Source organism: Nelumbo lutea, chromosome 5 (assembly GCF_056320005.1).
Source record: "Nelumbo lutea isolate HS-2025 chromosome 5, American lotus-T2T, whole genome shotgun sequence".
NCBI lineage: Eukaryota > Viridiplantae > Streptophyta > Magnoliopsida > Proteales > Nelumbonaceae > Nelumbo > Nelumbo lutea.
In genome coordinates, this window is record NC_142688.1 from 77,392,213 (window position 1) to 77,406,569 (window position 14,357).

The 14,357-nt window shown below is 34.3% G+C and overlaps 1 protein-coding gene across 2 annotated transcripts; it reads right to left on the minus strand.

Annotated features, from left to right (window-relative positions):
* Positions 1-846: 846 nt before the first annotated feature.
* On the minus strand, positions 847-13,989 carry LOC148852991 (monooxygenase 1-like). 2 transcript variants are annotated; one of them, XM_088943080.1, is made up of 6 exons: positions 13,724-13,989; positions 10,714-10,860; positions 5,838-5,888; positions 4,327-4,495; positions 2,834-3,062; positions 847-1,739 (listed from the first exon to the last, which is right to left on the minus strand). In XM_088943080.1, the coding sequence occupies exons 1-6, from the start codon at positions 13,801-13,803 to the stop codon at positions 1,195-1,197; spliced, it is 1,221 nt and encodes a 406-aa protein (XP_088799206.1). In that variant the 5' UTR covers positions 13,804-13,989; the 3' UTR covers positions 847-1,194. The 2 variants fall into 2 exon arrangements, with proteins under 2 accessions (XP_088799206.1, XP_088799207.1); XM_088943081.1 differs by lacking the exon at positions 5,838-5,888 and having other exon boundaries at positions 13,724-13,933.
* Between the last annotated feature and the right edge of the window lie 368 nt (positions 13,990-14,357).

Below are 14,357 nucleotides of genomic sequence, written 5' to 3' on the forward strand. Positions count from 1 at the left end.
CACCCCTGTTAATAACACCTTGTAACTCTAACTATTGGACTTATTGGTGAAGCTGGAAATTGAGAGGTTGGATTTGCTGAACTTAATAAGAGTTTTATGGGCCATGGAACTAATCATTTTTCCCCATGTCAACAATAAATGCAAGTGAGAGATTGAGCAGACCAAATTGATGCCCCATGTGCACATCTCACCATGCTTGGAAACATCTCGTGTAATGATCATGGAGAGATGTTCGCAAAACATGGGTGGGGGGGGGGGGGGTTGCTCTGGGGCACTCTTTGTAGGGAATCTTGAGGTTGAGTAGTGGTTATGGGACATAGACACTTTATGGCTAATTTCCATTCTCAAAAATTGATATACATACATACATACATAAATCTATACTACTTTAAAAAGTATGAATAGCCTCCAAGAATATTTCTAGAATTTTTTGAGGACAAAATTTACCCCTTTATGTTTAAATTTATTGATAAAAAATGAGCACAAATAGGGTAATTAATTATTGATATTAAGTAGTTGTAAGATATTCAATGCATTCAATTCTCTCACATTAAATCCAACATTTAAGGTATTAATTTGCATTCACCTTCACTGAATCATATATTTAAGGTTTTTTTGTTTCTTCTCATCATTAAATTCTATAATTAAATCCATACATAATAAATTAATAATTTCAATAACATAAAAAACTTATATTCTTAAAATCTACCTAGAAAAAATAGTATTTTCATCTGGTGGTGGTAAGAAATTAAACCATTTGGGCCAAATGAGCTAATCCATGTTGTCACAATTAAATAATAAAATTCCAAAATGTATAGAATGCAAAAAATATAGAAATTTAAAAAATTTGGGAACATTTTTAACATCATATATTTAAAATATTAAACAATAATAAGTTTGATAAACAATGTTTTAAAAACTAACCCGGAGGCCGACCCATTATTTCCTTCGGGTCATAGGTCACTAGTGTATCTATCTATATATTGATAAAAACCAAAAGGGCCGATGAGGGAGACTCGTGCGCTAACCAGTCCGCTGCTTGATTTGCTTTACAGGTGATCCTTCATATAATTCATTGTGATTGAAGGGATATAAAACTTCATGGGACATGCACACTAACTACAGCCATTACAGATCCATTTCTTGTGCTTCTTATTAAGCAATGTTGGCGCACTAACTCCATGAAGGGTGATATCAAAGGCAACCACAATCATAACGAGTATGCCCAAGTGAGTTGCCGAAGAGAACAAATAGGAGAATGAGAAGTGAAAACCTGATTAGCGGTACTGACGTCCGAAGCAGCAGCCCTGTAAGATAAGTCTGTGTAGACAACCTCACAATTCTCATCTTTCTCTCTCTAATATACCGATCGAGCGCTGCCTCTAGTACACTGATCTCTGGCATAAGCTTTCTTCGTTGTTGGCATCCTTCTACACCCACAACAGAAGAAATTTCTTTTACCAGGCATCTAGCAAGTACAACTGCATCCTCCAGGCCAGCCGAACCACCCTGCCCCAAGAATGGACCCATTACGTGCATGGCATCTCCAGCCACTGTAACTCTTCCTTTTCTAAAGCTACCTAGCAAGACGTCCCATGGAGTGCGGTACCTCAGGCGAACAAGACTCACTGAGTCGATATCACTATTCTTTACCAATTCTACCATCTCTGGTGGAAAAGCCTTGATTGACTGCACTGCAGACTCTTTAACGAGCTTAGGGTCTTTGGAAATCCTTGAATCTGTTGTTTATGTACATCCAAGGAGATAAGAAATTGGAGAGAATTAATTTATAATAATTAATCAATGCCTCAAGATTAATTACCAACAAATTTTGGACTAAAGTTTAGAGTAATTATATTGGTTGTGCAACTGATGGTATCATATACAAGAACCCCCTTCAGCCTTCAACAGGAGGAAGAAAACAAAAGAAAAATATTGCTAAATGGTCTTTTGAATAGTGTGTATATCTTTGGCTGTGCAACTGATGCCTCTGCCCTTCAATCCTCATCATCTTAGCATAAAAATGTCATTTTAGAGTCTCAAATAACCATTCAACTTCAAAGCTTAAGCTGCTAAGTGAGGTCATTGAATATGTTTTATTCTCTAACATGCCCCCTCACATGAAAGCCTATTGGGCTTGAAGCATGCACAGCACAGACTCACTCATACCTTATGCTGAAACTTAATTAATTAATTATAATGAGGGTGACGAGAATCAAATACTAGACCTTGGTCAAAGTGGCTCTGATATATCATCTCGGAGAACCATTCGACCTAAAAGCTTAGGCTGTCAAGTGAGGCTTTTGAATAGATTTTATTCTCTAACATAGAGAAGGGAATAAAATATATAAATCATCACAGTTTAAAGCCTGAAGTTGGTTACATGAATCTTGTTTAACCATTCCCCCGGTTAAATAAAATATACAAATAATGAATGATAAACAAATAAAAGCCCAAATAGTAGGATTGAATAGATAGTGTAATAAAATATAAAAATAATTGATTCAGTTATGTGGGTTTCAAACCAGGTTGGGGAGGAAATCAAAATTTTTTGTGTAAATTAAGGGCTTTTTTGCCAACCCAACCGGATCCAATACATCAGGAACATCTCCCCGTAAATGGTAAATGGTAACACATAAATATGAGAGATGTTCTTAATGTGCCACTGTTTATAGTGTTTTGTGGATAGAGTTCTTGTGAGTAGGAGATCTGAACACCTTTCTTGCAAAGTTTGGATCTCCAATAAGAATACACCTTCAATTATGTAGATGCAGACGATTCGCTACTCAAGATTCAAAGAATAAATGAGAAGTAGGAGTGTAGCTTGTGTCACCTTCAGGAGTCCATTGTCGGCCAATAAACCAACAAACAAGTTTGTCATCAACTGGAATTCTTCCTTGAAAGATGCCCTCTCTTTTTGTCCGAATGAATTCATTGTTAAGTCCATGACCTGTGGGATGATTGGTGAAACCTCTTATTGCGCAATAAGATAAGAGTTTCGTAGCTTTTAGACCCAGAAATCCGGCAACCACGGAATTTGCTCCATCACTTCCGATCACAACCTGTAATTCATCCGTGAATTACACGAAACAAAATGATTAGAGAGGTTTTTGCTTTTCAATCTGGTCTGACCACAAATGTTGCCAAGGTTGTATAAATTTGGTTTGAAGGAAAAAGTAGGGAAAGGAAGGAAAATGCAGAAAAACCTATATAAGATTTGTAAAGGTTTCATTTCCTTTCCTTTTTCTATTTTTTCCTTCAAACCAAACATAGGGTAAAGAAACTACAATTTCATGTACATCTGATATGAATTATCCATATCGTTATTATCATAATTTGGTTTACTTGGTTCAATATCCAGATCAAGCCAACAATAAGGATCTGGTCCACTAATATTTTAAGATATCAACATACAGGATAAAAAACAGCGAAACGATTGGCCTGATACTTTTTATTTTACTTTGATCCCCTAACTCTAAGGCTGTGTTTGGTTTGAAGGAAAAAGTAGGGAAAGATAAGAAAAAACAGAAAAATCTTTACAAACCTTGTATATGTTGTCATATCTTTCCCTTATTTTCCCTCTAAACCTTGATTCAGTCTCTATTAAACCTGGTCCAGATTAGATCAGGTTGTCAATTTGTTGGGTCTACCCAACCAAACAAACTGATTATGCCAATTCTGGTTGTATGGCGTGTATCCCAATTAATGATGGTTCGCGACTGGTTTTTGTTATTCTAAATCGATTGTGTAGTTAATAATATATAAAATTTCATCGCTTTCTTATAATGTTTAATTATAATAGTCTAAAAGAGTAAATTTCATATACAATTAATTATATAAGATAGTTGTTTTATTTACATGTAAACAGTTTACTATTTACTATCATTTATATTCTTATATAAGTTGCATTATAAAAAATGCAGTTCTAAGTTATTATAATAGGTAATTATAGATGCTAAATATAATCTGGTGTAGTCAGTTCAGATCTGATTATCCCAAATAATAAGTGGTTCAGTTCTAGTCTATTTCATAAAATTGTGTAGAAAGGTACAACTAGGGGTGGCAATGGGCAGGTTTGGATGGACCGGGTTTGGGTTGGACTTTAACCCAACCTGTCTGACCTCTCAACCCCGTTAATGGTCCTTTTATATAAATTTAAATAGGTTGGGTGCAACTCAAACCCACTCTTAATCCAGTTCAACCCGCCTAACCCATTTGTCTTTTATCATTAATTAATAAGACATACAAAAATATAACATAAACTATAATAAAATACAAAAATTATAAAAAAAAACATAGAAAATGCAGAAGAAAAACATAAATTACCTTGGCCTTGATGAAGGTTCCATCGTAAAGTTGTAGAACCGGATCGGAAGATAGAGGGTCCAATTTGACAGCAACGATCTGGCATCCAAATCGTATGGTTTCAGGTGGCAAGTTTTCAGCTAGGATTTCCACAAGGTCACTCCTTTTCACGCATCTAAGCTCTTCCTTCCTGCAAGAGTAAAGAAAAATTTTCATTAAGAGAGTTCATTCAAAGATCACTGAAATTTTAATATCATGCAGATTATTCTCTATATAACTATTGTTTTTCTTTTTTTATTGTATAGTTGCAAGTTATATTGTTTGATTAAGATTGTGATTGGTCCGAGGGAAGATTTTGGTGGAATGAAAAGGGATAGCATGCGATGAGGCCGGATCTGCTTCTCACACAAGGTGCTTCACACCGACCTCACACACACACACACACATCCTATCAGGGTGGATGTGCCTGTGAGATGGCCATTTGTGAGGAACAGATCCCATTCTGCATGGGATGGGATGAGAAAGGGAAATGGATGGAAATTTTTTTATGTTCCATTGTTTGGTTGCAAAAAGGGAAATAGTGGTAAAATCAGCGACAATAACAATAAATAAATAATTAAGTAAGTAATTAGTAATATTTTTAATTTAATTATTAATTAATTTTATAATTAATAAGTTAATTAAGTATTAATGAAGAATTAATATTTTAATTTTAGTTAATATTTTATTTATAATAATATTTATTATGAACTAATTAATAACTATTTTATATTATTAATTATTTTTAGTTAATTAACAGTATTATAGTTTATTATTTAACTAAATTAATAATAAAATAATTATTTAATTTATTCACTAATCACATACATATATACTGACTTAATTATTAACTACTTTTTGTTAATTAGTAAAGAATTATTACTTAATTATTATTATTTATTATATACTCATTTATTAATTACTTTTAATTAAAATTATTTTATTAATATTCTATTGAATAATTTATAATTTATTAATGGATCATGGTTCATGGGTCTAATATTAAATCTTAAAATTACTAAATGGAAGATGTCTTTTCTATTAAACAAGTTTCTCCCTTTATTCTCATTTATTTTCTACTAAAATGGTGGGATTCCACATCTCAAGAATTGAGAATTATAATTCCGCTTTTTTTCTCATCCCATCTCATGACATCCACAAGCCAAACATGGGAAAGAAAGAATATTTGAGAATATTCTTTTTTTTTTCCTTTCCCATCCCATAAAGATGTAATGAATATTTGAATAAATGTGTATGTGTGTGTTTTAAATATGGTAAGATACAATGAAATGAATATATCTCTTTTTATATTAATGGGAAAAGCTTAGTACCCTTTTTAAATAATATAGGCTTAGTTTGGAAGGAGTACAAATACAAATATGTACAAAATAATACAAAATACATGGATTTGCGCTCTACATATATATTTGTATTTGTACTCCTTCCAAACTGAACCATAAGAACAAATAAACATCATCCATTCCAAAACTCACCCTATTGGCGTTTCCTGTTGCCGATTGTTGTCCACCAAAATCTCCCGCACCCTGGATAATAATAATTTCTTAATATCTAACAAAAGAATTTATACTTTTAAACTGAAAAAATAGAAATACAGCATTTTAGGTTCAGTTTGGGAAGAGTGTAAATACAATTAAATATGTTCACTGCAAAACCTTGTACACTGTATTTCTGAACCTTGTATTTGCACTCATCCCATATTGAGCCTAGGTACATGCATAACTAAAGTGCTCATCAAAACACTTGTAGTCTTCAAGAAAAATACGCAAGGTGCAATGATTTCATAAGTTTGTTTGCAGTGCAAATGATATGTAAATGCATAGGAGTGCAAATGGGTTGACTGTAAATCCTGGTTTATTTTTGTTTCAGATTTGACTTTATTTGTGTAAGTAAAATAGGAAGTAAGATGCAGTCCCCACTTTATATGTAAGAGAATGGAGGCTTGTGGAAGAGTTTTTTGGAGAGGACCGAAATAGGATACAAATTGATGTAGTTCCCATTTTATATGGGAAAGAAGGAAAGCGATGCAAACTTTACATCAGTTTTTTAGATACAAAATTTGCATTGCCAACTGATACAAATAAGACAAAAGTGCAAATTTTGCATCAAGTAGGAATGCAACCTACTAGGCTGTGTTTGGTTGCAGTGCAAATGTATTTTCACTAGTATAAATGCATGGGAGTGCAAATGTAAAAAATGCAAAATCTTGTTTAATTTTGTTCTGGATTTTACCTTGTTCTGCTTCATGTCTTAATTTACTTCATTTGTACTGTAACCAAACAAAATAAGCTAAAATTTGAAACAAAAATAACACAAAATTTTACACTCAAATCATTTGCACTGCCATGGTTTTGCATCAGTTTTTTTTTTTTTTTCGTTGCAACCAAACACAGCCATAGTTACAAATAAAGGGATGAAAAACTGAACCTAATGCAAAATTTGTATCTCATATCAGGTTCAAATTCCCATTGCAAACAAATGGAGCCTTAGGGCGAGGTGTAGAATGAGGCTGAGAGTTTAATGAGCATCACAAAAAGAATACTTTAGTAAAAAGAATTTAATGAGCATCCTAAAGAATGATTTAGGGAGCATCCTCCTTAAGGTTATGTTTGGTTTGAAGGAGAAAATAGGGAAAGGAAAGGAAAGGTAGAGAAATGTATACAAGATTCGTGAAGGTTTTCCTACCTTTTCTTTTCTTTCCCTACTTTTTCCTTCCAACCAAACATAGCAAAAATGAACAAAAAAAATCTTGTTTGAAGGTGATGGGTACTAGTCCCTTGTAAAAAACGGTTGGTTGAGATCGATACTTTATAGTAAGATCTTAAATCAAATGATCCCAATTAGGTGCTTCATTATCTTAATATCCCCATAAAAGCAGGAAAAAGAAGAAAAATTAGGTTGGTTTTTAGGAAATTCCCTACTTTATTTGAATTTTTATTAAATGTAGATGGGGCTAACCACAGTGACCCAGGAGCAAGTGGTAGTGGGGTTATAATTAGAAAGGCTGATGGATGGTTCTTGTTTGATTTTTCAAACTTTTATGGCTATGCTACCTCATTTCAAGCATAATTCCTTTCTCTTTTTGCATGGTCTTCAGCTTTGCTGCAATAATGATATATTCTCAGTTGAGGTGGGAAATGGAAAGTGACAATTCAAACCTAATTGACATAATAATGAATTAAAACCTTTCTCCTCCTTGGTAGATTTTCCATACAATGAAGACAATTAAAACAATGCTTACTGGTATGAATACTGTTTTCATCCATACTGTAAATGAGGAGAACCATTGTTCTGACCATCTTGCTAATATATAGGTATTGATGAAAACAACTTGGTCTTATTGGATGGTTACACTCACCTTCCTCATGCTTTCAATACTCTGTTTCGAGAGGATTATATCAATGCTCTTGTATTGTATTTGGATTAGTGGTTGTATTTTCCTTTATGGTGGGTTTGGGCCAAGTTTGTAATGGAGAGATATATTTTTCTTGGTTTGGGGCAAGGTGGGTTAAGTCCTCCCCAGTTTTTTTTTTTTAGTAGTTCTTTTGATAATGGTTAACATAATACAAAATTCAAGGTTTTGCACTCTACATATTTATATTTGTACTTCCAAACTGAGCCTAAAAAAAAAAACAAAAAGAACAAAAAAATCATGTTATATGTAAAAAATCAGTTTATATGTAAAAAGATCCTTAAGTTGCTCCCGAGGATGTTGGGATTTGGGACTTTTTTTTACATTTCCTGAGGTGATTTCTTACACCTCTGTGGCATTTTTCTTCTTTTCTTCCTTCATAAATTTTCTTTTTACCTAAAAAAAACCTTGAGTCCCTCTCCCACCTTATAATTATATATAATATTTAAAGGCATTTTTTTATTGCCTCTATATATCATTTTTTCTGATTTGAACAGGCTAACTATCTAGTTGACCAGTAAAACCATGGCCCAATAACCATTCTAGTTTTTAAGTCCAGTCTGAGTCTTGCAACATTGTTAATAAATAGAATTGAATGGGGGTGTAAGTCGAGTTCCTGATTTAAAGAATTTACATTGCATTGGATTCGGCCTTCTCGACCAGGCCCATTCAAATTTTGTCAAAATCCTAACTTGAGCCTGCTCAAGTTGCAATCCTAGTCTGGAATACATTTCGAAGCAGGAAAGTACTTGAACTAGAGATTCATATAACTTGATGTACCCTGGCTGACTCTAGCCATCCTCAACCAAGCCTAGGGTTTGCAATTCATGAATCCATTTTAATCTCAGCTCACTGAGGGGTTGGCATTGTTGAACCATTCTAGATGTTTAGATGAAATTTCAAAAGTTTCATAATCCTTTAGGTATTGAATTCTCTATGTTTTGAAAAACTACATTTTTTAGGATCGGTCTTGCACTGAACCGGACCAGATTTGAAACTAATCAAAGAGGAAGATTTATACCTGATATGGATACCACAAATGCACATCCCAAGGTGGAAGTTCACTCAACTTAGTCCTAAAATCAGCCTCCGCTAAAGATGACGTAGTGTGTAGGTGAAGTTGATTTAGCAACGCACTTTTTCAACAAAACTATAACCCAATTGCTTGGATCAAACTAGGGAAGGTGTCTGAAGTTCCTCTGAATTTTTCTTGCAAAATCAGAAGAAAACTGATATCTATCAATCCTTGAAAGCCTAGGTCGTGATAAGGTTTCTTGGAAAACAAAAGGAAAGAAGAGAGAACAAGAGAAGTGGTAATCTAGTCTAGTTCGCCCTCTTCTTCTTTTATCTCTTTATGAAGCACTTCTCCGAATCAAATTAGGTGATTATTCAAACCTAATTTGGATATGGAATCTATTACAAGATAAGCTTTATTGTTTTAATAGTATGGGTGCTCCACACCCATTTTCAAACCCAGATTTGACTTAGAGCACATGACAACGTAATCTTATTAATTAAGCATGATTTGTATGGCATGGGACGCCACAATAACCTCACATAAGTTCACATGGGTTGGGCCCTACCTTTGTGAAAAAGGCCTGACTGAATTCCTTAGTAAATGCATCGAACCTTGAGCACATCACTATGAGCTCAATATGGGCCCAACATTTACACTTAAATGATATTCGGCCTAATTTAATGCAGTACCATAATCAAGTCTAGGGGTTATGTGCAACTATCTCAGAGGTCAAGGGCATAACTGGAAAATGGTTCGGATTCAATATTTAATCCAAACACACATTGCATGTGCTTTTGGTCTAACCCTAACAACTAAGACAAGCTGCCCCAACTTCTTTGGCAGCACAATCAGTGTTAGCTTTGGTAGGATAAACTCCCCAAGTCTATCCAACGGCTGAGAACATTCTAAATTAACACAAGTCTCATAAATGTCAAATTTAAGAGGTAACTTCACAAAAATATACAAATATCAACATGAAACAATAATGTACTTTTATTTATTTACAATAAATGTATTTGTACATCAATCTGATTGGAGCTAAATGCATACACTGTCTAACAGGTTTGCTTTGGTTTGGGTTTGCACATGTTCCCATATTCCAAACCAAATATAAATGATATAAGGCTGTAAACGGTATCTGATTGTCCAAATTTGAATTTAATTTTCATTAGGGCTCAGTTTGGAAAGAGTATAAATTTAAATATGTATCATAAAAATATATACAAAATAATACAAAATACAAGGTTTTGCACTCTACAAATTTGTATTTGTACTCCTTCCAATTTGATCCATTTATTATTTGAATCTAATATGGATCCACCCCTATCCTATTTGATTTTATTTAAATATTCATACTCACATATATGGAAATTTATATTTGTATCTATAAGTAAATATTATTTGAATGTTGTACTTTTACTAAATTGTAATAGATTCAAATTTCATACAAGTAATTTTAAATTCAAATTGTTTATGAAATTCAATATCAAAGTAATTTTTAGTTCTTTTTATGGATAACATATAATGTTTTGATCATTTTTAGTTTAATTTACTTATACTATTCAATATCCAATTACAAGCCGAATTTGATATAAATGCGATGAATAAGATCTGATTTGTAAAAACAAATCAAATTTGGATCTCCCTATTAATTCGATCCATTTGCAGCCATAATTTGATAAGCAGTTGAAAATTTAACCTTCAATAGCTATTTCTTGTACAGGGTTTCATTTTTAGCCTCATTAATTAATGGGTAGAGCTGGTCCAGAATTTTCAAACTGAACACAAGTTCTTACAGGCCCAGCCCAACAATCAAACAGTCCAATGAACTGGTCTAAGGCCATCAAATTAAAAGCTCTTCAGTATGCTAACCACACATGATTTTTTTTTTTTTTTTTTAAAAAGACATGAGAAAGCTTACATTTGGATGGGGATAGCTTTTTGTCTCAACCTTGATCCCACTCCTAGCTGGTCCAGTGCACGCCAACCATTTGTGTATATGCCAATTGCAGCTCCTGTAGCACGTAAAGAGTCTGCTCGTTCTAGAACTACACTATCAACTCCTTTTCTGAAAAAAAGAAAAAAAGAGACAAATGCATGGTAGCTTAGAGCAAAACGTTGTTATTAATGAGATGAGTTAATAGAGAAAATTAAAAATAAAGTTAAGGAAAAGAAAAGATTTCTCAAACAAGCTTAATTTTATGATGGAGGGCCTATTTAGTAGGGACTTAGCTTTGATTATACTGCTTTAATTTCACTGAACCACTTTGAAAAAAACTATTAAAATGGCTTGAGCAGAAAGTCACTTTTTTGGCTCAATGAAAGTATATTTAGGCTTATGGGCTTTTCATCAAAGATAGATTCTAGGCTTTTCATGTATGGGGCGCATAATGCAAAGTCTGAAAGCTATTGCATGAAAGCCCTCTCAAATGGGCACTAAGTGTGAACAGGCAGTTTGATAACCCATGGGAAGACGAGTTCTCCATGTTATGAATGCCACATGTTATGCCAGTGGACCATGAGTGCATCCTTAATATTGCTTCCTCATTAAAAAGGAGAATATAAAAAGAGAGTGACAAAAGAGGACGTTCATCATGTAGAACTATGGCTGAAACTTGGCAGGGAAAACACAAGCCAAACCCGGCCAAAACCAAGCTTTTACACGGGTTGGGTTTTAATTGAGGCCTTAGGTAGCCCAAGCCTGGTTTTGTCCAACCTGACCCCACATGACAGTATATAAGATACCACCACTTGTGTCACGATTGATTTTTCATTGTGTGTGTCTTGAATGGGATATGCATGTATTTTGTATATGAGAGAATGATAATGGCATTCTTGTAATTATTAGTATGATTTTTCATCATTTTGATTTAAACTTCAAAAGCATAACATCTTCTTGAGGGGGAGGTAGACAGTCAGAAGGGAACTAAGATGTAAAGGTTAAACACGGGGATCCCTAATATTAGGGTTGGCACCGAGTTTGGAGCCAAGCTCGACCTCAATATACAGGCTTGTTTGCTAATTGAGCCAAGTTTGAGCCTAATAAAGTTTGGTTTGTGAGGCTCGCGAACCTAATCGAGCTTCTACATATAAGTATATACATGTAAACATACATACATACAAAAAAGTAATAAATATATATATATATATATAATAAAAATGCTATATATATAATAATTTATTTTTATAAATAAAAAATAATTTTTATATAATAATTTATTTTTATACATACCACCCAGGTATATGCCTAGGCCTTAGAGGAGCCAAATTTCTTGAAGCAACTAAAGAATCCTCCACCCTCATTAATTGATCCAAGGAATGAGCTGAAACCAATCTCCAAAGACGTAGATCGAATCGAGTAGGGGAGATTATCACGTTTGATTTCTTCACCATGTCCTTAGCTTATTATCTAAGTGTTATTGTGTATGTCTCGGGTGGGATATGCATGTATTTTGTATATAAGGAATTCCAATTACAATATTGTAATTACAAGTATGATTTTTCACCATTTTGATATATCTTTCTGTCAGAACCCCAAAAACTTAACATCCTCCTAAGGGGGACATAGGTAGTCAAAAGGGAATTGAGATGTAAAGGTTAAGCACAAGAATCCCTTTATACATCAACTATATGTCTATACTTAACTCATTAATGCAATACAACATGAATTTTTACATGGTGTGCCTGTAGTTGTTGCCTTTTTGTTGCTTGTTGATTGTTTTCATAGGCTTATTCAACACATTTGAGAGCTGCATGAGGCCTTGACAATTAGCTCCGTGACAGCTTTGAGATGTGTTGCTCAACATGTTATGTGGAACGAGCTATGAAACCAATCACAAGTGAAGTATTGTATGAAACCAATCATACAATAAAGAGGACTACATCCCACCAGTTAGTCCTTTTCTATTAACAAGGGGATATCCCTTATGCTGAGTAAGGGATATGGTTGGCCTGAGTAAGCATTTCACACTATTTTGGGCTCAGTTTTTGGCCATACCTATTCAAATTTGGACCTAAGCCCAACCTAAGTCCGCCCAAGTTGCATCCCTATTCTTAACTCATAAAAACAGTGAAAAACCCCGTATTTAGGTTACGGTCAAGGTTGAAAATATATGAATCCAACTTAACTCAGGTTGGAAGTTGGATTTGGGTAGAACCTGAGGCATTCAGCAATCTGAACTGATTTTATCTTCAGATTGGGTGTTAGATTAGGGTTGAGAAATTTAAATTGGGTTGGGTTAAGGATGATTACATTGGGTTAAATGTCAGGTTGGACCGGGTTCAGGATGGGGGTTCCAACACCTTAGGTTGGGCTAAGGTTGATTTCGATCTACCCTAACCTAGTCTGACTTGCACCCTCTGCCCTCTGGTTCATCCATGTGATATGTATGCTAATCCAAGTTGTGCAATTAAGTAGTCCATAGTCAGACTAATACTACATCTAGGGTTTTAGGGAGAGAGGACGGATATATGCATCTTTGGGGGCCATAGTTTGCCACTTGTCACCATCACATGCATGATTCCTCACTTGATCATCTGGAACCAAAAAAAGTTAGCATCTGTAGATGATCAGAACCGGCCTTCTGGTTTTACTTGGGCAGTGAAGAAAAGCTTCAATGTTAAAGAGAAGATTTACAAATAATGTACAGATCAGCTGGTTGGATAGAGTTTTGAGTAACCATGCTTAAGCTTCACAGGTGGCAAGATATGAGTTCACCAAAGTGCATGGATTGGTTGTTAGTGGGACAAGCTAGGCTGTTTCACTACAATGATTGGAGAAGGCTGGTTGGAAGTTGAATCCATCATCACTGGGTAGGCAGAAAAGCTTAATCACTGAACGGGTTAGTTTCTTAGTTCTCAAGAATCAAGCGAACAGATCAGTGTTGTTTCAATAGGCGTTTTTTCAGAAAAAGGTAAATGGAATAAATTACCTGTGTAAGGCGAGAGCAGTGGCAAGGCCGCAGATTCCACCTCCAACGATTACTATCTCTTTCTCTTCTGAGAAATTCATCTCTCTCTCTCTCCTAGACCTTATCTCTTTGTTTCCTCTAACAAAAATTAATATCTCTCTCCTGGATCTTATCTCTTTGTTTCCTCTAACAAAAATTAATATCTCTCTCTCCTGGACCTTATATCTTTGTTTCCTCTAACAAAAATTAATATCTCTCTCTCCTTGACCTTATCTCTTTGTTTCCTCTAAAAGCAATTAATACACCTATCATAAGGTATATACGGCCAAGAATCAATCAATGTCTCACATGTGAATGGAACAAAATGATTCACCTTATCCAATGGGTACCCCGTCCTACCCTCGTAGTTGAGCTTTTCTTAAAAAAAAAACAGATTTTGGGGCTGGATATGTAGGGTACTTGGAAGGCATATGAAGTTAGGTATATTTGAATTTTATGTGAAGAACAATTGGAAGTTTATGTGTTTTTTACTTGTTTTAATCAAATAATTAGATTTTTTTATATTTATTCAAGTTATTTTCTTATTTAAATATGGATTTTGAATCCAACCCACCAACCTGATCCACTACACACTCAATTGCAAGGAGATTTGCAT